This window comes from Sorex araneus, chromosome 11, assembly GCF_027595985.1.
Source record: "Sorex araneus isolate mSorAra2 chromosome 11, mSorAra2.pri, whole genome shotgun sequence".
In the NCBI taxonomy this organism is placed as follows: domain Eukaryota; kingdom Metazoa; phylum Chordata; class Mammalia; order Eulipotyphla; family Soricidae; genus Sorex; species Sorex araneus.
In genome coordinates this window covers 26,792,196-26,819,668 of record NC_073312.1, presented here as the reverse complement: position 1 = coordinate 26,819,668, position 27,473 = coordinate 26,792,196, and the positions used below count along the sequence as shown (strand labels likewise).

Genomic DNA, 27,473 nt, shown 5'->3' with positions numbered 1-27,473 from the left:
TCTGCAGGGCAACTTCACCCTCACTCTGGCGGAAGCAGCTCCTACCAGATGGGCATCGGCTCACCTACGCGGCCTGAAAGAAGGACAGTGCTGTCCTGCCGAGTGACGTGGACACCGGGTCCCTAAGGACTAGCCTCTGAGGAAACGCTGGAGAAAATTACATGACTATCGTTTCACTTAAAAAAATTTTTTTTTCTTTTTGATTTATACCCCAGTGATGTTCAGGGTTTATCACTGTCTCTGCACTCAGGAATTACTCCTGGTGGTGCTCAGGGACCATATGGGATGTCAGGGATCGAACTTGGGTCAGCCATGTGCAAGGCAAACAGCCTACCTGTTGTACTATCGCTCAGGCCCTTGACTTTTAAATTTTATCAGAACAGGGGCCAGGGATGTTGTAGCTTAGTGGTAGCGTGTTTGCCTTGCATATGGGAGGCCCTGGGTTTGATCCCTGGCATCACACAAATAAATATTATAGGAGAGGGGCTGGGGAGATAGCTCAGAGGGCTGGAGTGTATGCCTTGCCTTTGTGAGACCCCAAGTTCTATCCTTGTCAGTACAAGGCCCCAGAAACATTACCAACTAGTGGTCCCCAAGCACCATCTCACAGAGCCTAGAGGCTCCCGGCACCTCCAGGTCACAAGGTGGCCCTGAGAACCAACTGCCAGGCTGCACAGCTGGGCCAAGTCCCTGGGGATGGCCTTGGGGTCCCTGGAGCACTGCCTGGGAGTGTCCCCCAAAAAAATTCTCTTTAGGGCTTCTGGTCCATTTTCAGAATGGGAAATGTCCCTGGAGAAGGAAATAACTGGTTTAAGGCCACCGGTCAGGTATTGGCAGACCTGGATGGAGACCCCAGTGTCCCTTACATAGAGTTCCCTCTCTGGGTGCTGCGGTGTGTATGTAAGATTTGGGGTCCAGGGCTCAGGAGTGCTAGTACAGTGGGTAAGGCATTGGCCTTGCACTCAGCCCACCTGGGATTGATGCCCAGCACTCCACATGGTCCTCCAAGCATTCTCCCTCCACCCCCCTCAACACACACACACACACACACACACACACACACACACACACACACACAAGACTTGGGATCCAGACTTTCCTGTTCTCTCTCTCTCTCTCTCTCTCTCTCTCTTTTAAGGTGGGGAGGGGTCACACCTGGCAGTGCTCAGGTTACTCCTAGCTCTGTGTTCAGGGATCACTGCTGGTGGGGCTCAGAGGACCAGGTGGGGTACTGGAGCTTGAACTGGGGTCTGCCACATGCAAGGCAAGAGCCGTGTTCACTGCACTATCTCTCCAACTCCTAGAAATGCCTGTTCTTAAAGACTAAGTGAAAACCTTTGCACTCTGCAAGGTCTCTTCCTTCCCAGCATCACTCGATACCGTTGGGATCTGCAGGTTTCCCTGCAAGGCCATGGCGGGGTAGCATGAGGCGGCCTGCAATGGGGTGTGCCCCGCCAGCGGCCTCTCCTCCTGCATGGGGCCGTTCTCATCTGTCCCAGACCTCGGGGGTGTCTGTGGTACCTTCTACCTCTGGGTGCTTCATGAGGAGCAGGAGCCCATATCGCAGGGTGCTGCTGGTTGTCTCGGTGCCAGCTGTAAACAGATTCGATCCACAGGTGGCCAAGTTCTCCAAGTCAAACTCAGATGCCGGGTTATGTTTCTCCTGCCGATGGTGGAGGCATAGGCTCCGTGAGTTAAGAGAAGGCAAGGTTTGGGCCGGGTGGGTCAGGTGTGAAGGTGTTTGCCTTGCATGCCGCTGTCCTGGGTTCAATCCCCAGCACTCCATAGGGTGCCCCATGCACTTCAGGACTAATCCCTGAGCACAGAGTCAGGAGTGAGCCCTGAGCACTGCTGATGCGGCCTAATCCCTCCCTCATCTCCCCATACCCCCATCCCGCCTCCCTGCCCCCCACCGCAAAGAGGCCAGGCCAGGCTTCCTGGACCACAGTCCTTCCCCAGTCATGGCAGTGTAGAGCAATGATTATCCCCAGGGCCTCATCTTCCAGGGTGTGCCAAGGGACCCACAGGTGAGAACTGTGTACGTGGGGCCATAGCATGAGACTGGACAACCAGCTCAACAATGGTTCACGGGAAAAAGTCAGAAGAATCAAGGTCAGAACAACCCACAGTCGGAAAAAAGTTGAGAAATAGATGGATAAAAAAACATCAGTGGTAGGATAGAAGCTTCTGGGTGGATAAAAACATTGGTGGTGGGATAGAAGCTTCTGGGTTCAAATCCCAGGTCTGTGATAACAGTCCTGAGCCCTTGGCAAACCATTTGACTTCTTTTCTCAGTGTTACCATCTGTGAAATTGGGATTACAAAAAAAAAAAATAGAACATAGCCCATGGGGGTGCTGCAAAGATGCCGAGTTCGTGGGTGGAATTCTGGGCACAGTGCCTTTCCCACAGCAGGCGCCCCCATAAGTCAGGATAACTGCCAAGGCCCCCTCAGGCCTGGCACCAAGGTTTATGCTGAAGCCCCTATATGCCATGTTTTCTCCTATATATACAGCCCACAATAAAGTTTAATTTATAAATTAAACACAGTAAGGGACTAATAACTGATAATAAAAGAGAATAATTCTAACAAGGGACTAATAAAAGTTATGAGGGTGGTTTCATATACCCTCCCTCGCCTCTTAAAACATTTTATTAAGAATACATTTAATTGAGAAAGTGAAAGGCCTGTATGATGAAAACATAAGACTTCACTTATAAAAATGAATAGGGCCAGATTAACTACAGTGGTAGGATGCTTGCCTTGTACAGGACTGAATCCAGCACCCCATATGGTTCGATCCCCAGGACCCCAGGTGGTCCCCCTGAGCCTGCCAGAAGTGATGCCTGAGTGCAGAGTCAGGAGTTAAGTCCTGAGCATGCCAGAGATGGCCCACTCTCTCCCTCTCCCAACATACACAAATAGGAAAAATAATACCAAAAAAAGGGAAAATAACCCCTTCTCACAAAATAGAAGAATAAGTACTGTTAAGACGGTCACTAAACTCAAAACAATATGTAGATCCAACACAATTCTTGTCCCAACAACATTCTTGGCAGAAACGGAAAATATTGTCCAATGCATTTGGAACAGCAAGCCACCTCCAAATGTACCAAATTAATCCTGAGAGGGAAGCAAAGAATAAAAATGAAAACAATACAAGCTCCAATTTCTTTTTTTTTTCTTTTTGGGTCACACCCGGCAATGCACAGGAATTAACTCCTGGCTCTGCACTCAGGAATTACTCCTGGTGGTGCTCGGAGAATCACATGGGATGCTGGGTATCAAACCCGGGTCAGCCGAGTGCAAGGGAAATGCCCTACCTGTTGTGCTATCACTACAGCCCCCAAGTTCCAATTTCAATTATCCTACAAACTGATAGTAATCAGTACAGCACAGCAATGTAATACAGAACAGACACCCAGCCCAGTGAAGCAAACTGAGTGGCCAGAAACAGACCAACACAGGAAATACAGTGATGACAAAAGGCTCAGAGTACAGCCTAGAGTAAAAAAATTTACTTAACATATGGTGCTGGCAGACCAGAACCGTCCATGCACAAGAAGGAAGCTGGACCATCGCCATGTGACATGCACACACAGAGGAACTCAAAGACTGGAATGAATGGAAGAGTGTGGAGACAAAGCACAGTGGCAAGGCACTTGCCCTGCATGCAACAGACCCTGGTTCAAACCCCTGCTCTACATGAAGCACTGCTGGGAACAACCCCAAGCACAGAGCTGAAGGTAGACTCCATACTGCCAGGTTGACCCCAAAAACCCCAAAGAGAAAAATAAGATGAATACATGATTTGATGCCCTAAAATACAGAGAAGAAAAGCTACATAGGAGAAAAAAAACTACAAAATTCAGGATGTCTTTGTGTCTCCAATGTAAGGGAAACAAAAGTCAAAGCAAACAACTGGGATTGCATCCAACTAAGAAATGCAGCACAGGGAGACAGCTCAATGGGTTGAGCAAGCGCTTTGCAACAGGAATTCCATCTCCTGGCAATGTCCAGTCCTCCGAGAGCAGCAAGAGGGACCCCTGAGACCACCAAGGGTAGCCCCCATCAAAAGACAATCCACAGCTCAGCAAAGGGAGCCATGATGAAAATGAAAGCCAACTTCCTAAAGGGAAAAAAAGATCATGTATTAGACCAGATGTTCATATCCAAAAAATATGAAGGGAACTTATAACACTCAATCACAAGAAACCCAAACAAATTGACTGAGATCATGGAAAGAGGATGTGAAAAGATACCTCTCCAAGGACACACAGATGACCAGCAGGTGCCTAAGAAGCAGTTCCATCAACTCTTCTTATTAGGGAACTGCAAATCAAAGCCACAATAAAATATCCACTCACACCTGTGAGGATGGCTGATGTGAAAAGCAATAAACAACAAATGCTGACAAGAATGTGGGGAAAGAAAATATTATGCTGAGTCTTCATGTACTGGTGGGAATGTGACCTGGTACCGACATGGAAAGAATTCCCTGGGAAATGACTAACAGAAGTGGCCCATGTTCGTTGCAGAATGAATTCACCATGGCCAAGAGTTGGGAACATCCTCAGTGTCCATCAACAGATGAATGGATAAATATGTGACATATATGCACAAAGGAATACTAGCTGGATATTTTTTTAACTTATTTATGTATGTATGCATTGCTTTTGGGTCTCCCAAGTAGGGTGCAGGAGGCCTGGAGGCCCTTCCCAGCAATTCCTGGCCCATTTAGCCCAAGGACGGTTGCAGTTCAGACCCTTCCCTGTGCTGGGTTTGGGGGGGGGGTCACCCAAAGGTGGTTTAGGGTAGTTCCTGGATTGAACTGGCCCCCATTCTCCACATTCAAGGCATGTACCTCTGAAAGCCCACCATTCACCACAGCTGGGATGAAACTAGAGAATATCATCTGGGGTTGGAGACACAGTACAGGGGGTAAGACCCTTGCCTGCATGCAGCTGACCATGGTTTGATCATCAGAATCAGACATGGTCCCCTGAGCTCCACCAAGAGTGATCCCTGAGCACTGGAGTAAGCCCTGAGCACAGCTGGGTGTGGCCCAAAAATTAAAAAATAAAATATTATGCTGAGTGAAATAAGTCAGAGAAAGACAAGCACCTTATAATTCTCTCATGTGTGAGATTAAAAGGAAAAAAGAAATGAATGGACAAAGCAGAACAAAACTGAATTCTTAGATTATTAAGAAAATATTGGTTAGGAAGGGAAAGGAGGTAGGAGGGGGATGTAAATTAGGGTCAATTATTCAGTAATGGAATAAAAATTAGGCTTTTGGTGGTGAACAAAATACAGTCTATACAAATGTTGATTTATACAACTTTCTACCTTCAACAGAGTCTGGAGTGATAGCACAGTGGGTAGAGCATTTGCCTTGCATGCAGCCGACCCGGGTTTCAATTCCTCTGCCCCTCTCGGAGAGCCCACCAAGCTACCAAGAGTATTTCGCCTGCACGACAGAGCCTGGCAAGCTCCCCATGGCGTATTCGATATGCCAAAAACAGTAACAACAAATCTCACAATGGAGACGTTACTGGTGCCCGCTCAAGCAAATTGATGAGCAACGGAATGACAGTGATTCCTCCACAGTGATTCCACCTTCAACCTAGACAATAATAACACTTACATAACTTGAATTTAAAAATTAATAAAATTTAAACCCTACATGACATTGAAGCTAAAGGCATCTTCAAAAATGAAACACCACTGACCAAGCAAGTGGAAGCAAAGAATAATGAACAGGACTACATTACACTAAGAATTTCTGTACCCCAAAAGAGACAGTGACCACGATACAAAGACAGCCCATGGAATGCGAAAAATCATTCACCCAATACCCACCTGATAAGGTGTGAATATCAAAGGTATATAAGGCACTGGTAGAACTTTATAATAAAAAATTATCCAACCCCATCAAAAAATGGGGAAAAGAAATGAGCAGAAACTTCCTCAAAGAATAAAGTCAAATGGCCAAAAGGCACATGGAAAAAATGCTTGATATCACTAATCATCAGGGAGATGCAAATCAAAACAATAATCAGTTATCATTTCACACCACAGAGACTGGCACACATCCAAATAAACAAGAACAACCAGGGCTGGTGCGGATGTGGGGAGAACATTCTCACTCATTGCTGGTGGGAATGCTGACTGGTCTAGCCTTTTTGGAAAACAATATGGACAGTCCTCAAAAAAACTAGAAATTGAGTTCCCATTTGACTTAGCAATACCACTTTTGGGAATATACCCCAAGGGTCCAAAAACACACAGCAGAAACACCACCTGCGTTTCTATGTTCATTGCAGCGCTATTTAGAATCTGGAAACAATATGAATGCCCAAGAACAGATGAATGAATGGATAAAGAAACTATGATACACTTACACAATGGAATACTACACAGCTGCTAGGAAAAAATGAGGTCATGAAATTTGCCTATAAATGGATGGACATGGAGAATATCATTTTGAGTGTAATGAGTCAGGAGAGGGACTGATATAAAATGACTGCATTCATTGTAGAATATAAAAAATAACAGTATTATGAAACTAATATCTGAGGCCAGGGAAAACAGACCACGAGGACTGGTCAATGGTTACAATTTACAGGTCAAAGGTGTGGGAGTGGAGGGTAGTTAAGATAGAGGAGGGTCCATTATGACAATGTTAGTTGGAAAGGATCACTATGGACAAGAACTGAGTGTTGAAAGTAGATAAAGTGTTATACATGATAATCTCTCAGCATCTGTACTGCAAACCACAATCCCTAAAATGAGATAGAGATAGAGAGAGAGAGAGAGAGAGAAGAGATTGCCTGCCAAAGAGGCAAACTGGGGTGGCAGGTGGTTTGGGAGATGGGAGGGAAACTAGGGACATCGGTCATCGGTGCTGGGAAATTACACTAGTGAAGGGATGGGTGTTGGAACACTATATGACTGAAAACCAATCATGAACAGCTTTGTAACATTCTATCTCATGGTGATTCAATCAAAATATAAAATTTTTTCCTTTTATTTTTTAAAATTTTATTGCATCACTGTGAGATAGTTATAAGGTTTCATGTTTGGGTTACAATCACAAAAATATTTATAATAATAATAATAAAATTGGGGGCCAGAGAGAGCACTTGCTTTGCAGGTGGCCCAACCTGGGTTCAATCCCCCGGCACCCCATATGATCCCCTGTGCACCACCAGGAGTGATTTCTGAGTGCAGAGCCAGGAGAAACCCCTGAGCATCATTAGGTGTGGTCTCCAAACCAAAAATAATAGCACTGCACTGCACTGTCATCCTGTTGCTCACCGATTTGCTCAAGCAGGCACCAGTAATGTCTCCATTGTGAGACTTGTTACTGTTTTTGGTATATCAAATACGCCACAGATAGCTTGCCAGACTCTGCCATGCAGGCAGGATACTCTAGGTAGCTTGCCGGGCTCTCTGAGAGGGACGGAGGAATCAAACCTGGGTCGGCCATGTGTAAGATAAACGCCCTACTTACTGTGCAAAAATTTTGAAATCTTGTTGCATGTAATATTTTCAGACTACAGATTGGTCAAGGGTAACTGAAACTACGGGGTTGGAGGGGGGGAATTGGCAGATAGGTGGGCAACGTCTCTCCACATACCCAGAAAATGGTATTTTACAATTGGCTGTAAATTCTGCTGGAACACTATCTGATTCAGACCTGGTCCAGCTCCTTCTCTGACTTGGACTTTGATGCCTGGGCCCCACCTGCTCGCCTGTGACCCTCATCAACACTGACAGAATTTCAGACATGAAGATTGTGCTCGTAGGGGCATTGCGACTCATCGTTTTTCACAAGGGATCTACAACATATTTAGAAAACAAATTGGCCCGGGGCTTACAAAACTGTAACCATTTTTTTGGTTTGTTTTTCTTTGTTTTGCTTTTGGACCACACATGGTGCGCTTTGGAGCTTGGGGGTCAGTTCCTGTAGTGCTCAGGAGACGATGTGTTCAGCCTGTGTTCAGCCTGCTGAGAGGGGTCTCTGGCTCTGGGATTGTTATTTTTCATTTTTTATAACAAAAATGAACTGGAGCAATAGCACAGCGGTAGGGGATTCGCCTTGCACACAGCTGACTCGGGTTCAATTCTTCTGTCCCTCTCGGAGAGCCCGGCAAGCTACCAAGAGTATCCCGCCCACACGGCAGAGCCTGGCAAGCTACCTGTGGCATATTCCATATGCCAAAAACAATAACAAGTCTCACAATGAAGACGTTACTAGTGCCCGCTCAAGCAAACCGATGAGCAACGGGATGACAGTGCTACATACCAAAAACAAGAGATTAAACCTTTTTTCTTTTTCATTTTTTGTTTTTGTTTTGTTTTGTTTGTTTTGTTTCTTGGGCCACACCCTCCTGAGCTCAATGGTCAGGAATGACTCCTGGTGGCTCCGAATCAAACCCTGGCCTGCCGTATGCAAGGCAAGCATCCTATCCACCATACTATCTCTCCAGCCCCCCACAACTTTCTATGTTGATATATTCCCAGTTCCTGAAATAACTAGCACTAGAAATTGTTGGATAAATGTTTAATACTGCAAAACAAATTAAGCAAATATAAGTTTCTACATTTTATTATACTTATTTGCATTATTCCTTTCTTTTTGTAGACCATTAATATCTAATTTGTGTTTAAATTCATTCACTGTTGATATGACATCTGGTTCAGCCTCCAAGGAAAATATGATGGGGTCATCAAAAAATGTTTTTAAATGATCCCATGATTCTACAACTTAGCCTCAATGGCAGGAACACAGAAACATTAATTCCAAAAATTAATGTTAATTCCAAAAGTTAAAGTTAATATACACCTATGTTCACAGTAAGCCTCAACTACATGGGGTTTTTTTTTGTTTTTTTAAATTTATTTATTTTTAAATTAGTGAGTCACAGTGAGGATACAGTTACAGATTCACATATTTTTGTACTTGTTTTTCCCTCATGCAATGTTTGAGAGCCCATCCCTCCACCAGTGTCCATTCTCCACCACCAATGAACCCCTTATCCCTCCCACCCACCCCCCAATCCCATCCCCACTACCCCACCCTGCCTCTGTGGCAGGGCATTCCAATTTGATATCTCTCTTTTCTTTTGGGTGTTGTGGTTTGCAATAGGGGTATTGAGTGGTCATCCTGTTCAGTCTCTGGTCTACTTTCAGCACGCATCTCCCTTCCTGGGCGGGATCTCCAATCACATTTTACTTGGTGTTCCCTTCTCTATCTGGGATGACTTTCCCCCAGCGTGTGAAGCCTCAACTACATGTTGAAAATATTAAAATGTTTTGTTTGGTGCTCCTGAGTACAGAGTCAAGAGTAGCCCCAGGAGCACTGGTGGGTATGGTTCAAAAACCTAAAACTAAACAAATAAAATTGTCCAAGTGCAGGAAGTAAGTAGAAAAACAAAAGAAAAAGAAGACTCTAGGCTGCTTTTGAACTTCTGCTTTTTTGGTTCACTTTAGGGGTCACACTCAGCTGTGCCTGGGTCTTACTCCTGGCTCTGTGCTCAGGGATCACTCCTGGCAGGGCCCAGGGGACACAACGGGGTGCCAGGGATTGAACCCAGTTAGCAGCGCCAAAGGAAAGTGCCCTACCTGCTGTCCTATCCCTCTGGCCCTATGAATTTCCATTTTCCATGATAATGCTGAGGAAGTCTATCGGAACATGGGGAACTCCCCCGCCCGCAGGACTAAGCCGCAATCACCGCGTGGAATGACAGGCCCTAGGACCAGCTCGAGGCGTCCCACCATACCTGCTCCATCTTGGTGAGGAAACAGTCTATATAGTCTCGAGGGTTATCACGGTCCAGGGACTTCTGGTGCTCCCTCACCTTTTCCAGAATGAACTGCTTCATGCTATAGAGCCGTTCTGAGAAACGCTTATGCTCCCCAGGGATATGTCTCATGACGGCTGGAAAAAGGTTGTAGATCTAGAAACAGGAGGGAAACGACACCAGAATTCAGTGAGCGTGAAGAGACCCGCGTTTCTGAGCCCTCTCTGGGGATCAGATCTCCAGCTCAGCCCCCTTCTGCCATCTCTGTTGCCTCCATCCAGACACCGGACAGTGTGTGCCCGTCTCCTGGCTCATCCCAGCCGCTGAGCTCAGCCAACTCTGCAGTCTAAGGGGGGGGGAAAGGTGCTTAGGGGCCTGCAAAGAAATGCGGACTGCAGAGGTGTTCGTCGGGTGGCTGTGTGAGCCCAGGGTGCCCGGGTGGCCACTCGGGTTGACTAGCAAACCTGGGACCTACCTGGTTCCATGGAGAGCTTATCTGTTTAAAATTTTCCAACAGCAACTTCATCAGGAAGAGGAATTTCTCGTCCTTGTACTGGAAGCGCTCGTTGAAGAGGATGGAGCAGATGACATTGCAGGGAGCACAGGCGAGGAGGAAGGTAGGGTCAAAGGGCTGAGCTAAGGTGAGGAAAGAACGCTCACAATCTGGCGTGGTCATGAGCCTGCATCAGAATCTCCAGAAGGGGGCCGCCCACCTGCTCAGGGAGACACGTGTGGTTTGTTTCCTCTGAATCTCTTCAAATTGGGATGTGATCAAAATATCTATCATAATGCTTATACCACATGCTTTCGCAGCGTGACTTTAGGGCTTGGGGAGAGAGTTCTGTGCCTTGGAGCACATGCTTTGCAAGCGAGAGACCTGGATTCCATCCCCTGCACGCGGTCCCCAGAGCACCAAGCCAGGTGGGTCTCCCAAACCCAGAAATAAATCAAAGAAAAGAGTGTTACTTTACTAGATGGATAATGCAACAATCATGACAATAAATAATACCAGAGTGTATGTGCTGCGTGCCAGATATAGTGTAAGTGTTTTGCAAACTATGATTCAATCCTCTTTCTGTGTGTTGACTCTTGGCCCCATTTTTCACTTGAGGAAAATGCATCTAAGTACGTGTCCAAATGTACATCCCCACTAAGCGCTGGTATTAGGGAATGAATCCAGGTCAAAGGATTCCAGAGTCCTGACTCAGAGGTTTGGATCATCTATCTTTCTTTCTTTCCTTTCTTTCCTTCTTTCTTTCTTTCCTTTCTTTCTCTCTTTCTTTCTTTCTTTCTTTCTTTCTTCCTTCCTTCCTTCCTTCCTTTCTTTCTTTCTTTCTTTCTTCCTTTCTTTCTTTCTTTCTTTCTTTCTTTCTTTCTTTCTTTCTTTCTTTCTTTCTTTTCTTTCTTTCCTTTCTCTTTCTTTCTTTCTTTCTTTCTTTCTTTCTTTCTTTCTTTCTTTCTTTCTTTCTTTCTTTCTTTCTTTCTTTCTTTCTTTCTTTCTTTCTTTCTTTCTTTCTTTCTTTCTTTCTTTTTCTTTGTCACGCCCAGCGATGCACAGGGGTTACTCCTGGCTCTACACTCAGGAATTACTCCTGGCAGTGCTCAGGGGACCATATGGGATGCTGAGAATCAAACTTGGGTCAGCCACAAGTGCAAGGCAAATGCCCTACCCACTGTGCTATTAATCCAGCCCCTCATTTTTCTTTCTTGCCCCCACACCCCCTTTCCCTCCTGAGTAAAGAGCAGATTCTGCACCCTCTAGGGCCCAAATGAGGAGCTTGGGCTGGGAGCTGTGGGGGTCAGAAGTCCCAGCCCCAAGGGCTGCCTGCTGGAACTCACCCTGCGTTCTCCTGAGTTCCTCCACCAGGCACTGTGCCTCCTCCTGGATCCTCTCCTCCACGCTCCTCTTCCCCATCCCAAAGTTCCTCAGGGTGGTGAGGGTGAAGCGCCGCATCTGTTTCCACCTCTCTCCATGGCTGAAGAGGATTCCTAGGGAGGAGGAAAGGGCTGTGTTGGGTTTTGTCCTAAAGCTCATCTATCTGTTGTGTCTGCCCTGAATACTCTCCAGTGCTCAGTCCTAGGGTTTCGGCAACTGGGAATGAGGGAACACCACCTGGTCTGCAATGGGTGTGCGATACTTGCCATAAAGAAAATAAAACCCAAATTATTAAAAAAAAAAATTAAAAAAAAATTTAAAAAAAATTAAAAAAAAAAAAAAGAAAAGAAAACCCAAAGAAATGCAAGGAACAGGAGCCAGAGCTATAACACTGGTGGAGCATTTGCCTTGCAGGTGGCTGATCCAGGTTCAATCCCCAGCACCCCAAGCCTTCCAGGAGTGATCTCAAGTGCAGAGCCAAGAAAAGGCCCTGAGCACAGCCGGCTGTGGCCCCAAAACAAAACAAAACAAAACAAACGTAGTCATCAGGAGCTGGAGCCACAGTACTGCAGGCAGGGTGCTTGCCTTGCATGCAACCGACCTGGGTTGATCCCCAGCATCCCTCATGGTTCCCTGAGCACCACCAGGAGTGATTCCTAAGTGCAGAGCCAAGAGTAACCCCTGAGCACCACCAGTTGTGGTCCAAAAACCTAGGGAAAAAAAAAACAAACAAGAAAATAATACCCACCTGTGAGAGAGATTATTCTGTATCTATTTCTTTCATTCTGACTCCACTCAGCTCTTGCCCCACCCATGTTGCTATAAATGGCATGATTTGTGTTTTCTTAGAACTGCATAGCAATCCTTTGTATACACACACACACACACACACACACACACACAAACAAACTTCTTGAGCCACAGAATTTCATTCAATAATTTAAAAATTTTAAAAATTGATAATAATCAACCCCAAACTCAGGTCAATAGGGTTGCACGGCGGGGGGGCAGCAGTGACAGAATCAGGTGGAAAGGGAAAAGTTGGTAAGTGCAACGTGGGTCAGAGTTTCTGCTTTTGTTAAAAATGGTCCCAAGCAGTGTTGTGTTCTTACAACCTCTTTTCCCAAGCTTTGTTTTCACATTTCACCTCTAATCTGTGGTTTCCTTCTCCCCGTGATTTTTCTCTGTTAGAGGCTAAGAAACTTCAAAGCAGATAAATATTGTGTCTATGGCTCATTTTCCTCCAAAATGATTACAGCAAATGCTAGTCTAATCTGAATAAAAAGAGACACAGAAGCAATGGAGCTCAGCAGGTTCCGTAGAAATGTTCTTATACTCCTTCCTCTATACAAACCTAGTTGCTGTGTCTTTTTTTTCTTTTTGGGTCACATCCGGTGATGCTCAGGGGTTACTCCTGGCTCTGCACTCAGGAATTACTCCTGGCTGTGCTCGGGGGACCACATGAGATGCTGGGAATCGAACCCGGATCGGTCGTGTGCAAGGCAAACATCCTACCCGCTGTGCTATTGCTCCAGCTCCTAGTTGCTGTGTCTGATGCACCGCCAGGCCTTACTGTGTCCCAAGACCCCCAATCCGGGCATCTCCACATTCCTCTGACGCTCTCCACAACATATAACCCGTCTCAAGCCCATCTCCAAAATCTGTCCCTTCCTCTGGTGCTGGGAAATGTACCCTGGTGGAGGGATGGGTGCTGAAACACTGTATGATTGAAACCTAATCACGAGCAGCTTTATCGGGGTCTAAAAAAATTTTTTAAATCCATCACTTCCTGGTCAATGCAAATCATATCGCCACCCTCAGGCTCAAATGATTTTTTGAAATCTTGGAAGTTACAATCATCTTCAGGCCAGTTTCCTCTCCAGCTCCACTAACTCAAAAATTTGCAGATTGCTCAGAATCATAAAGAGACCTTCATTCTAGTGCTACCGAAAGCTTCCCGTGGATCCCCCGGTCAAATCTGCACTTTTCAACCTTTTTTGCCATTCCCTCTGTCTGAGAAAGCGGTGCAGACTGTTGCTTAACTTCACTCACTTCACCTTCCTCTCCCTTTGCTCCCATATCTGCTCGCTCTGCCTCTTGCTCTCCCGGAGAACCACTTCAAACACCCTCTGGTTGAAATTGTTCCTGCCCTCCTCCACAGGAGCTAACCTCTCCTTCCTTTAATTTGAGGCTTTACACCATTTACCTTTTTCTACTTTGTGTTATCACCATTTGATGGTTGTGCTACTCCCATGTTCAATTTTGGTCTTTCCTGAAGTGACTGACTCATCCCTATGCCCCCTGACACAAGCAGAATGACTTCGTGCCCTGTGCATAGATGTTCAGCATGAATTAATGTGACTGTTGATTTCACAGCTACTGAATCCTCAGACTTTGAAAAATCATTGTGCCTGCTGCAATCAAGATGGTGGCAAATTGGTGCATTTCTCTAGCCACTTCAGGAATCCCACATATTTTAGAAGTTAAAGTAATACTTAGGCAAAAAAAAAAAGTTAAACTACTTTTGATCCATTCTTCGCTTGCCGAAGAACTTATACGAAGAAATAATTTGACAAATAATGTAGTTTTATGCTGCAATGACATTTATGCCAATTTAAGAACTGTCAACAAATGAAATGTCAACAGTACGGTAATTGCCAATTATACAAGTTATACAACTATAATTGAATATTGGTGAAAGTTAACTGTGAAAGTGATGATTATGAAAATTGTGTGAAAATATTTTAACTGTTAATGTTTTTTTAAGTATGAAAATATTTTTGTAAGCTCTAATTAAAAGTTATGCCAAACATGTATCATGGTGTGGAGACATCCCTGACAATGAAACTGTTAGCTGACTGACAAAGGAGACTTAGTGGTTAGAGCTTGAGAAATACCTGACTGTTCAAATCTCTGCTCCAACACTTTTTTTTTTTGCTTTTTGGGTCACACCCAGCGATGCTCAGGGGTTACTCCTGGCTTTGCACTCAGGAATCACTCCTGGCAGTGCTCAGGGGACCATATGGGATGCCGGGGATCGAACCCAGGTCGGCCGTGTGCAAGGTAAACGCCCTATCCGGCCCCCTACAACACTTTTTATTTGGGGCAAATAATTGAACTCCTTTAGCCTCACCTTCTTAATCTATTGAATAGAAATTTAAAAATACTTTCCTCTTGGAACTAGTGTTTTGACTAATTATCCCAAAGTAGATGAAACCCTTAGTGTAGTATCCAGTACATAAGGCATACTTAATAAGACAAAGAATATGGCTCAGTGAAGAGCACATGTCTTGCATGTGTGAGGCCCTGAGTTTGATCCTCAATACTGTGGGGGAAAGGTAATCAATTCATGCTAGGTGTTCCACAGATGTTCTAACAGTTACTTAATTCAGTAGTCACTCAGTTTGGTGATAACTGATATTTATTAGAAATAATTATTAATGGTGGGTCACTGGAATACTTTTCAAATGACCCTAATGACCCAAATTCATCTAATTTTAGATGTGGTTTTAATATCACCTTTACGTCAAAAGGCAATTATAAATCTCATCATCATCATCATCATCATCCTGTTGATCATCGATTTTCTCGAGAGGTCTCAATAACATCTACATTTGTCCTAGCCCTGAGATTTTAGAAGTCTCTCTTTACTCGTCCTTCTCAACAGTGCTGCACTGGAGGCTCTTTCCGGGTCAAGGGAATGAGACCATCATTGTTACTGGTTTTGGCATATGAATATGCCATGGGGAGCTTGCCAGGCTCTCCCATGCGGGCAGAAAACTCTTGGTAGATTTCCAGGTTCTCCAAGAGGGAGAACTAGGCTATAAGATGTCTCAAGGCCAAAAAGCAGCCGCTCGCTTCTGGGAGCTTGTTTTTATAGTCTCTGGATGTTGGCCATTGAATGTATAACCACTAGCACAGGTTGGGGGTTCATTTAAGATGTGTTTATCTTTCACATGATATAAAGAAACAAATGCTTTAAGCAAGGTCAATGCCCCCTTCATGAAAATACCTTTAAAAAACTTGTTAATTATAAATCTAGTTAAACTATTTATTAGTCCCAGAATTGGATGTCTGATTATGGCTATGATTTTTGCTATGCATTTGTTAATCTAATTATTTATTAGATAATCATCTGGAGCTGGAGCAATAGCACAGCGATAAGGCATTCGCCTTTCACGCGGCCGACCCATGTTCGATTCCTCTGCCCCTCTTGAAGAGCCCGGCAAGCTACCGAGAGTATCGAGCCCGCACGGCAGAGCCTGGCAAGCTACCCGTGGCGTATTGGATATGCCAAAGACAGTAACAATAAGTCTCACAATGAGAGACGTTACTGTGCCCGCTCGAACAAATCGATGAGCAACGGGATGACAGTGACAGTGACAGTGATTTATTCATCTATGGATTTAATGATTTTTCACTGCTCCCCTTCTACATGCCAGATTCGAAAAGTACTGCCATTGTGAACACTTGTGCTTATGTTTTTCTCTACCTCCTGGACTATTTTCACATTAGGTTTCTAAGAAAACCTGTTAAGGGAGGAAAGTGGAAAGGTGGCTGAAATGGGGTGCAGAAGTGTCCTCTGAAGGGACTGCATGTCCCCAGGGATGCACCTGGTAGAAAAGGGTCTCTTAGAGTTCAGTCAGGATCATGGGCTCCTGAATCTTTAAAAGAGAATATTTGAACACTTAATCCAGGAAACTGGTTTGAAGGAGTTGGAGACGTGGAGAGCCCACACCAGGGGAAGAGAGCCCTGTCACCACCAGCCCCAGGACGCTGCTGCCCCCTCCTGGCAGGAGGACCAGGAGGCGCTTATACCACTGGAGCGGGGCCTGCTCCAAAGGCGCTGGAGCATGGGGACCTGCCGCTTGCGGGGGAGAGGCCACCACGGACCAGCATCTCTCACTCTCCTCTCCTTCCACACGCGGGCCTCTGGCTGGTGCCTCGCTTTGAAATATTCCAACCTGAGCCAAAGAGAGGATGAGGCTGTCGCCTCAGAAGCAGGGTCGGAAAGGGAAGAGGGTCCCCGGTCAGCAGAGAGGAACTAAGCTCCGGCAGGGGAAGGCATCACGCAGGAGGCAGCCGTGGCCAAGGCCAGGTGCTGGAGCAGCCACCAGGGAGCCTCGGACGCGTTCCCTGCCAGAAGCGGCGCTGGGACACCTGGAGGAGAAATGTCCCGATGCCGAGGAAGCTCCTTTCTGAAACGTCTGCTTTCCCCCTGAGTGCAGCTACAACGGCTCTGGGCGTGGAAGCAGATGGTGGGGAGGGGTGAGGACTGAGCACAGACAGGGAGCCACGGAGAGCAGAGCCTGGCTCAGAGCTTCTAGCTGAGGTTGGGAGGCGTTGGCTGAAGGACGTTAGGTGCCAGGGAAGCCAGTGCCATTCCTGTGGGTTTCTTCAGCAGCTTAGAGAAGAGAATGGTTGAATTCTGGAGTATCTGATGTGAGACAGAGCTGACAAACGTTTTTCTTCCCTCCTCCTCCTCCTCCTCCTCCCCCTCCTCTTCCTCTTCTCCTCCTCCTCCTCCTCCTCCTCCTCTTCTGCTTCTCCTCCTCTTTCTCTCCTCCTCTTCTTCCTCCACTTTCTCCTCCTCCTCCTCCTCCTCCTCCTTCTTCTTCTGCCACACTCGGTGGTGCTCAGGGGTTACTCCTGACTCCGTGGTCAGGAATTACTCCTGGTGGTGCTTGAGGTCCATATGGGATGCTGGGGATTGAACCTGGGTCAGCTGTGTGCAAGGCAAATACCCAACCTGCATGCAAGGCAATACTATCACTCCAGCCCCATGACAAACATATTTTCTAAGGTCTGAACTAAAATAAGGAGCTATGTGGAAGGTTGCTTTGATTCACTGAGGCTGAAGTCCATTCCAAAGAAAAATGTGATATTTCAGGGTCAGAGTGATAGTACAGTGGGTAGGGTGTTTGCCTTGCATGCAGCTGACCTGGGTTTGATCCCTGGCATCCCATGTACTTCCCCGAGCACCGCTAGGAGTAATTCCTGATTTCAGAGCCAGTAGTAACCTCTACTGTGTGACCCTAAAAGCCAAAACAAATTAGCACTGTAGCACTGTCATCCCGTTGTTCATCGATTTGCTCCAGTGGGCACCAGTAATGTCTCCATTGTGAGACTTGTTGTTACTGTTTTTAGCATATCAAATATGCCATTAGCGGGAGGCCGGAGCGATAGCACAGAGGGTAGGGCATTTGCCTTGCACTCGACCGACCTGGGTTCGATCCCCAGCATCCCATATGGTCTCCCCAGCACCGCCAGGAGTAATTCCTAAGTGCATGAGCCAGGAGTAACCCTTGTGCATCGCTGGGTGTGACCCAAAAAAAATATATATATATATATGTATATATATATATGCCATAGGTAGCTTGCCAGGCTCTGCCATGTGGGCGGGATACTCTTGTTGCTTTGTTGCTTGCTGGGCTTTCCGAGAGGGATGAAGGAATCAAACCCAGGTCGGCTGCGTACAAGGCAAACGCCCTATCTGCTGTGCTCTCGCTCCAGCCCAAATTTAAAAAATAAAAAAGAAATGAAACTATGATATTTTCTACTGCCCTAAAATGCATATACTTTGAGGGGTAGGGGATGAACCAGGACTATCCACACCCGAATCTCCTGGCTGACTCAGTCTCTAGCTCTGGCTTGGCAGCGAGGCTTCAGCGCAGGCGTACCCAGGCTCCATGCAGCAGTCTTGCTAAATCCAGTTTCCATCACAATTGGCTACCTTAAGACACTGAGCCAGCTGCTGCACTCTGTGTTAATTTAGCCACAACCAAGTGTGAGCCACCGGTGGTACACACCAGTGTCAGTTTTTAAACCTTTTTTTTTTCAAGTTTCCCTCGAGGCACGAGGGGGGCTTTTCTCCTACCTGCCTGAGTCCTGCGAGTAATTCATACAAATCAGTCAACCTGAGACGGTCCCTGAATTTTCGGTCAGTTGGTCAGACGTGGACGAGCCGAGGTCCTCTGCAATAAGGGCTGTCTTGCTGGGGATGACGCCCTGAGTCTCCGGGGTCCATGCTAACCATGGCCCGTGAGCATGGGCGCTGCCCCGCAGGGTTCAAGCAGCTCATGAGTGCCTCAAGGCACAACAGCACACAGAATGTTCCCAAGTAAACGGCAACTGATCACCAACCAGCCTGGCAGCCTCATTTCCTCCTTCATCCATCCATGCCATTGGCCATCCCAGGCGGGGAAGTGGCCCAAGACCACCAAATGCAGGTGACTCCCTCGCCATCTGGATATTACCCTTGCCATCTGGATATTACACAGCTGGCATCCCTGTTCAGGCTCAGTAGCACAATCAACATATCAAAAGCCCTTCCTGAGAGCCAATCAGGCTCAAGCCAAAATACCACTTAAGGATGTTTCTTCTCTCCTTTGTCCAATAACTTAGTTAACATCTTAATTAACATCTTAATTCTACTTCTTAATATTAGTTATTTTGTATGAACACAGTTAAGAGATACACTGAGCTTTTAGGGTGGCTCTCCTGGGGACATCTCACTATAGATCTCAGACTACAGTGCTCAGGCCAGATTAATCTTTCCTAACCCTAGCAGAATCCTAGCTAAGCTAGTTGTTACTTTTTTGGATCATGACAAAATTTGTCCATGACTATGCTCTTAACTTATAATTAAGTATTATAGTGCTTTGGCCTGGCCCATTTTGATGCCAGGGTAGCTCACAACTTGCCCTGGGTCCATTCGGTCCCTCGTTGGGATCCTGATTTTGGAGTGCTAGGAAGTAAGGGCAACTGAGGCTTAAGTTAAGAGAACAGATGCCCAGGAGTGAATATTATTTGGAGTCAATTAACTCCCAAGTTACAAAAGCATAGCAATAACTATCTTCTTGTGTGTATACAAAAAGGACATTGCTAGAGCTGGAGTGATAGCACAGTGGGTAGGGCATTTGCCTTGCACGCAGCCAACCCGGGTTCGATTCCCAGCATCCCATATGGTCCCCCAAGCACCGCCAGGAGTAATTCCTGAGTGCAGAGACAGGAGTAACCCCTGAGCATCGCGGGGTGTGACCCAAAAAGAAAAAAAAGGACATTGCTCTGAATTAACTATGCAAGGGACTTAAGGAGAAGAGAAAAGTAATATTTACAAGTTAACAGAGTCATTAGGAGATAAACGTGACTGACTGGTTGGGGAGGCAGAGCACAAAGAAGGAGGTTACAAATAAACCCAGAGGAATAGGAGCACTGTGATGGGACTAACCCAATAAACCTAAGCTCCCATGGCAAGGCAGAAAGGACAAACCAATCCTACACCCAAGTTGATTTTCCCCCCTAAAGAAAACTAATCTAGATTCCCATGGAAAACCTACCTCTTCCTTGCAGGGTATCATCAAAAATTGGTATAGCTGCTCTTTCAAAAAAGTCTTCCCCCTGATCAATCAGAGCTTCCTTCACGGCATCATATCCATGTAAGACGACGGTGGGCGAGGGTCCCAGGTGTAGAGTGAAAACAGGGCCGTATACTTTGGACAACTGGAAAGACACATCAAGTGGTGGTGTTAATGCCTTTGGAACTCTTTCCCTTCAAGGCTCGGGTCGAAATGGAATCATGATCTCGGTGGATCCGTGGGGCTCAGCCTTTGCCCCATTTTAGGAATCTGACTGGGAGACGCATTATAGATTCCTTCTTTCTTTCATGTGCTAAAGGCAACCACGGAGCAATTAGTCACTAAGCCCCTCTCCTGTGTCAGACCACACAACCCAGGGACAATCGTGGGAGTCAGGTGGAAAGGAGAGATGTCACACACAAATAGGCCACGCAGGTGCACAGAAAGGACGAAGGTGGGGACTGATGGAGGCACTGAGTGAAACACGGAGGACAGGAATCTGTGAAAAGATGAAAAGGAAGCAAGTAACTTGAGGACTTGGGGCAGAGCCCATGGCATGGGGTATGAACTTCCCAATGATAAAATATCATAGCATTGTTCTGAGAGAAATAATGAGATGTTAATAAGCCTGGGTGGGGGTAGGGCAGCAAAGCTAAGGATAAACTCATGCAAAAGAATTCAAAGTCATTTGACATCATGACAGAGGACATAGAATGTTATAGAAACATATTTACTAACTTGCTGGAAAATCAAATCACACTTGAAAGCTCTTATTTTTTAAAAAATCCATTTGCACAGGATTTGTACAGAGGTAGTACAGCGGGTAAGGCATTTGTCTTGTACATTGCCACCTGGAGTTCAATCCCTGGCACTCTAACTGGTCCCCCAAGCACTGCCAGGAGTCATTTCTGAGTGCTCAGTTATGATCCCCAAGCACTGCCAGGAGTCATTTCTGAGTGCTTTGGAGTAGCCCAAAAAACAAACAACAAAATGTTCCCTTTGTGTATTATGATTCCCAATGTTTATGACAATTATTTCAAAGAGGCAAAACCTACTGAAGTAGGTTTCTATTTCTTTTCCTTTCTGCCTTCTCTCTTCCTGTCAGTTAGCATCCATTTAAGTGGTCATCACTTCTTTCCCTCTCCCAGGAAGTAAGACCACTTTCTTTGTTCTTCGGAATGAGAGAAGCAGCTCTGTAGTCTGAGGTACAGACTGCTTGGGCCTCCTCTCTCAACCTCATCTTCAACTGATGACTTCTGTTCCCATTTCGTACAAGAGAAGATACCAGGAAGGAAGAAAAGTTCCTGTGCTACTCACCCCTCCTGCACCTGAGGGCATAGTCTTTCTTTTACTATAAATGATTTCAGGATATTGCAAAAGGCCCAAGTCCCAACCTGTGAGTTCTAATCCCTTCTATGTGCTGTTCCCCCTTTAAATCAATATCTACCGACGTCATCCCAGTCTCTCTCCTCTCGACTCTGCCAACACGGTTCAGCTCTCTGTGTCTCTGCCTCTGGTGTTCAGCTTTCACACAGGAGACCACACAGTGCTGGTCTCTCTTGCAGCTGGCTTGAATCACTTAGCATAACGTCCTTCAGGTTTATCATTGTTGTCAACAGCAGGATTTCCTTCTTAAGGTTAAGTAAAAGTGTGCATGATATCTATAGATACAGGTATAAATATTGAGAAATCTTATTTTCCTCATCCAGTGATGGATATTTAGGTTGTTGAGGAAAATATATTCTTAGATAATAAACTCCTGAGCTATGGGGCCCGGGGTAATAGTACAGTGAGTAGGGTGCTTGCCTTGCTCATACCGACCTTGGTTCAATCCCCGGCACCTCATATGAAACACTGAGTCTTCCCAGGAGTGATCCCTGAGCACAGAGCCAGGAGCAAGTCCTGAGCACAGTTGGCTATGTTCCACCCCCCCACACACAAAAAGATAATAAATTCATGGTGATATCTTCCCCCCAGAGAGTATTTGCAGAGGAATGAGTATCTGTTAGAATAGCAGAGTTGGGCTGTGTTCAAGCGCTGGAGAGGGAATGAGGATTGCTCTTCAGCAAGAGAATGCAAAGCATCCCACAAACCACTTAGTGTAAAACAGAAATAACAAAAGGACCTTGATTGGATTTTTGTTTTATTTCAGGGCCGTAATAAGCAATGCTCAGGGGCGACTCCAGCTCATTGCTTGGCACCCCTCATGCCAAGCATGCGTCCCAACCCACTGAGCTCTCTCCAGCTCCTCATTCACCACATTTTTAAACTTGCTATGCTTGCCTCCTGGCAAGTTGAGAGCATCAGAAGCCTTTCAATGAAAACTAAGTTCAGATCCCAAGATTTTCTGCTTCGTTAGATTTCAATCTATATCTCAGGCCAGGTCAACATCCCTTACTTTATGCCCTAAAATAGTCCAGTTGTTTTAATCTCTGTATTACAAAGTATGTCATAATACAGAGATAGGCAACCAAGAGGGTCCCAGCAGTGAGGAAGAAGCAATGAAGTGGAAACAATGGAGCAATAGCATGGCGGGTAGGATGTTTGCTTTGCACACGGCCCACTTGGGGTTCGATTTCCAGCATCCCATATGGTCCCCTGAGCACCGCCAGGAGTAATTCCTGAGTGAAGAGCCAGGAGTAACCCCTGTGCATCGCCGGGTGTGACCCAAAAAAGAAAAAAAAAAGAAGCAATGAAGGTCAGAGTTAGGCTGCAGTGGTCTTGAATAAGCCTGAACACCAGCCCCTGACCCAGAACTGTCAGCACCACTGAGACAACCTTACCTTGGAGAAAGTTGTGTGGATGTCCTTGAGGTTTACTTGAAAAACATTTCCAAAGAAGGGAAGAGGAGTCGGACCGGGAGGGAGTCTTGCCGTACGGTGATTTCTCTTCTGCACATACAGGAGAAGGAGGCAAAGGAAACAGATGATGAGTGCAGGGCTGGTGAGGACCAACAGCCCCATCCCGGCGGCTGGAGAGCAGGCACTGCCCCAGTGGAGGGTGTGCTGGCAAAGGCTTGTGGGTTGGGGGGGCAGGGAGGGCGGGCTGGCTGCCAAAGGGAAAACAGAACTGCAATTGATTTGAACTTTATCTGTTTTGCTGAAGTCTGTGATTAGAAGGCATAGCTTGCCTCCCTCTCACTTGCCAAATCTGCAACTTTTGATTTTTCTAAGCATCTCCATTACGTGAGCTTTTTTCCCTTCCTGTTAGCACTTTATAATTAACTTATTAAACACAAAGCTGCCTTTTCCCCCATAATTTTCTTAAATTGTCTCATTAGGGTGGGGAAATATCATATATCCTGAGACCAGATTTCTGGAAAACACTAGTTGCTCGAGTAGTAGTTCTCATCAAACATCACTGGGTTCACGTGCCATCTGTTCAAAGTCTACTGTGTCCTTCGTCAGAGTGGACAAAGACGACATGAGCGTGACAGCAGAGAAGTCACTTTGAAAAGGAATACAATTCTATTAGCCACAATGTGAATGGATCTGGACAACATTATGTTAAGGGAAATAAACTAGACCCCCCCTTTAAAAACCCTCCAAATATTGTGATTCGAATTATACAATGTATCTTAAGGCTGGAGAGATAATACAGTGGGTAGGGTTCTTGCCTCACACGGGGCTAATCAGGGCTTGATCCCAGCATCCCATATCGTCCTCCAAGCCCAGCCAGGAATCATCCCTGAATGCAGGGACAAGAGAGAGCCCTGCCTGAGCACTGCCAGGGTGTTGGGGTTCTTCCTGGCACAGCTTCCTGACCATCTGGGCTTGTGGGAAAGTTCCCAGGCCGGGCCTTGATGAGGGCGAGTGGGTGCCAAAGGACCCGATATTCCCTGACAGCATAGCTTGTTGGCCTTGCAATTGTCAGTGCTGGGGCTTGAGATGAGGGAGCTGACACCTGTGGTATCTGTAAAAACTTATTGTTCAGCCTCTGCATTAGATCATAGAGATGGTGACACTCTGTCCCACATAGATTTTATCTTCCTCTTCCTGTCTCGTGCTCCTCACGTAATGCATTCCTTTCTATGTCCCAACCCACTGAGTGGTCTTGAATAAGCCTGAACACCAGCCCCTGACCCAGAACTGTCAGCACCACTGAGACAACCTTACCTTGGAGAAAGTTGTGTGGATGTCCTTGAGGTTTCTGTGGTATCTGTAAAAACTTATTGTGTAGCCACTGTGTAGTGGCTACACAATAAGTTTTTACTACTGTGTAGCCACTGCTTTCCCCAAATAAACTTCATCATTGGAACAGCAGTCTGTTTCAGGGTGGGGGTGCCTCCCAGCTAATTTCTCGAACCAGTGTCTTGGAGCTATTAGCCTCTGACTGGAAGGATAATCTCCCTGTTCCCAGGCTTCTTCTTTTTTTCTTTTTTCAGACCTTTTTTTTGTTTGTTTGTTTTTCTAATGAATCACTGTGAGATACAGCAGTTACATGCAGACTTATAAACTTTCATGATTACATTTCAGTCATACAATGATCGGGTATCCATCCCTCCACCAGTGCCCATTCTCCACCAGCAATGTTCCCAGTATCCCTCCTGTCGCCCTCCCATCCTCCTCCCCCCATGCCTCTGTGGTAAGCACACTCTTCTTTTATTCTCTCTCTCCTTCTGTGTGTTATGGTTTGCAATAGTAGTAGGTAAGTAGCAGATAGTAAATGGCCATCATGTTTGGTCCATAGTGTTCCCAGGTTTCTTAGTTGCATCAACAGTGACACCAGGTGTGGCCCCCCCCCAAAAAAAAGGTAGAATTCATAGACATGGAAAGTGGACTAGAGAGTATGCGTGTTGGGGAAGGGAGTGTCTATGCTCTATGGTTGTTGTTTGGGCTATGGGGGCAGTTTTGAAAATGAATAATGGTGAAGACTGCACAAAATTGTGAGGGTACTAACATACCAAACTGCCCATTTAAAAATGGTTAAAAAATGGTTAAAATGGTAGATTATATATCTATTCTACCAAATAAAGAGAAATATTTATTAAGTTGGCATTTGAAAATTATCACCTCATTTGCATTTGTGTTTTAAATAACCGGTGTGACTATTTTTCTGTGATAAATCTTCCTGTCATTTGTGATGTTTCAAATTCTCTGTGATGTGAAACTTAGTTGTTCTATAATCAAGTACAATTTTAAACTACAAAAACCTACTATGGTTTCCATTTTTTTTTTAGCAACTGTATTCTTTTAATTGTTAAGAAATGAGAGCTCTATTCAGCAGTTCTAACTTTACTGGTTGTTCATGAATTTCAGTCATTGCTCTGTATCTTCCACGTCAAACTGTTAGTTTTCAATAAACAAAATTGCTTTTAGCCAGCAGCCTTGCATGTGTGAGACCAGGGAGGACAGGAAGTATGGGGGGAGCCACGGTCAAGGGCATGCTAGTGAATGGAAAACCCAGGAAAAGTCAGGGAGTCAGAGATTTTATTCTCCCAACACCTCTGTGGAACCACTACGCACCAGGACTTTTATTAACTTGACTTCAAATATTTATTTTCAAATATTTCATTAAATATAAAAATATTTCATATTCAAATATTTGAATGAATATTTGAATGAATATTTCATTCAAAGTCATAATAAATTATTGACTTTGCAATATTTGAAAAGTTAGGACTTTAATGTTTAAGTAGGTGAAAAAATAGTGGCTTGAGTCAAGTGTTGGGAACAGGTAGTTTTAGTCCTACTTACTCATCATTTTCCTACTTGAAAGTCTAGAGAGGTGTCTTGCTTTATTTTTAATAGCCATTTTCATTTATTATTAAAACTTCATATTTTTTTTTAGCTCTAACAGTTTTATTTGACCATTTTTTTATAATTTATTTATTTTTAATTAGAGAATCACTGTGAGGGTACAGTTACAGATTTATACACTTTTGTGCTTATACTTCCCTCATACAAAGTTCGGGAACCCATCCCTTCACCAGTGCCCATTCTCCACCACCCGTAAACCCAGCGTCCCTCCCACCCTCCCCAATCCCATCTCCCCCCCACCCCACCCTGCCACTGTGGCAGGGCATTCCCTTCTGTTCTCTCTCTCTAATTAGCTGTTGTGGTTTGCAATAAAGGTGTTGAGTGGCCGCTGTGCTCAGTCTCTAGCCCTCATTCAGCCCTCAACTCCCTTCCCCCACATGGCCTTCGACTACAATGTAGTTGGTGATCGCTTCTCTGAGTTGCCCTTTCCCCGGAACGTGAGGCCAGCCTCGAAGCCATGGGGTCAACCTCCTGGTACTTATTTCTACAGTTCTTGGGTATTAGTCTCCCACTCTGATATTCTATATACCATAGATGAGTGCAGTCTTTCTATGTCTGTCTCTCTCTTTCTGACTCATTTCACTCAGCATGAAACTTTTCATGTCCATCCACTTAACTACAAAATTCTTTTTTTTTTTTTTTTTTTTTTTTTTTTTTTGCTTTTTGGGTCATACCTGGCGATGCACAGGGGTTACTCCTGGCTCTGTACTCAGGAATCACCCCTGGCGGTGCTTAGGGGACCATATGGGATGCTGGGAATCGAACCCGGGTCGGCCGCATGCAAGGCAAACACCCTACCCGCTGTGCTATTGCTCCAGCCCCAACTACAAAATTCTTGACTTCCTTTTTTCTAACAGCTGCATAGTATTCCATTGTATAGATGTACCAAAGCTTCCTCAACCAGTCATCCGTTTTGGGGCATTCGGGTTTTTTCCAGATTCTGGCTATTGTAAACAGTGCTGCGATGAACATACATGTGCAGATGTTGTTTCGATTGTACTTTTTTGCCTCTCTGGGATATATTCCCAGCAGTGGTATTGCTGGGTCAAATGGGAATTCAATATCTAATTTTTTGAGAATCGTCCAAATTGTTTTCCAGAAGGGCTGAACCAGTCGGCATTCCCACCAGCAGTGAAGAAGGGTCCCTTTCTCCCCACATCCTCTCCAACAGCGGTTGCTTTTGTTCTTTTGGATGTGTGCTAGTCTCTGTGGTGTGAGGTGGTATCTCATGGTTGTTTTGATCTGCATCTCTCTGATGATTAGTGATGCAGAGCACTTTTTCATGTGCCTTTTGGCCATTCGTATTTCTTCCTTGGTAAAGTTTCTGTTCATTTCTTCGCCCCATTTTTTGATGGGGTTGGATGTTTTCTTTTTGTAGAGTTCAACCAGTGCTTTATATACCATTGATATCAACCCCTTATCTGATGGGTATTGTGTAAATATCCTTTCCCATTCTGTGGATAGTCTTTGTATTCTGGTCACTGTATCTCTTGCGGTGCAGAAGCTTTTTAGTTTAATGTAGTCCCATTTGTTGATCTCTGTTTTTACTAGATTGCTTAGTTCCGTGTCACCTTTGAAGATACCTTTATCTTCAATATCGTGGAGGGTTTTGCCGACCTTGTCTTCAATGTACCTTATGGTTTGTGGTCTAATGTTGAGGTCTTTAATCCAT

The 27,473-nt window shown here is 45.4% G+C and overlaps 1 protein-coding gene across 1 annotated transcript in view; it reads right to left on the bottom strand.

Annotated features, from left to right (window-relative positions):
- The window catches only part of LOC101546049 (cytochrome P450 2C23-like), a 30,826-nt gene extending 7,821 nt beyond the window's left edge, over positions 1-23,005 (bottom strand). The window contains exons 1-6 of the mRNA XM_004616359.2: positions 22,826-23,005; positions 20,025-20,187; positions 11,649-11,798; positions 10,285-10,445; positions 9,789-9,965; positions 1,522-1,663 (exon numbers count right to left, since the gene is read on the bottom strand). Coding sequence (XP_004616416.2) covers positions 1,522-1,663; positions 9,789-9,965; positions 10,285-10,445; positions 11,649-11,798; positions 20,025-20,187; positions 22,826-23,005 — 973 coding nt within the window. The remainder of the gene's footprint in view (positions 1-1,521; positions 1,664-9,788; positions 9,966-10,284; positions 10,446-11,648; positions 11,799-20,024; positions 20,188-22,825) is intronic.
- Between the last annotated feature and the right edge of the window lie 4,468 nt (positions 23,006-27,473).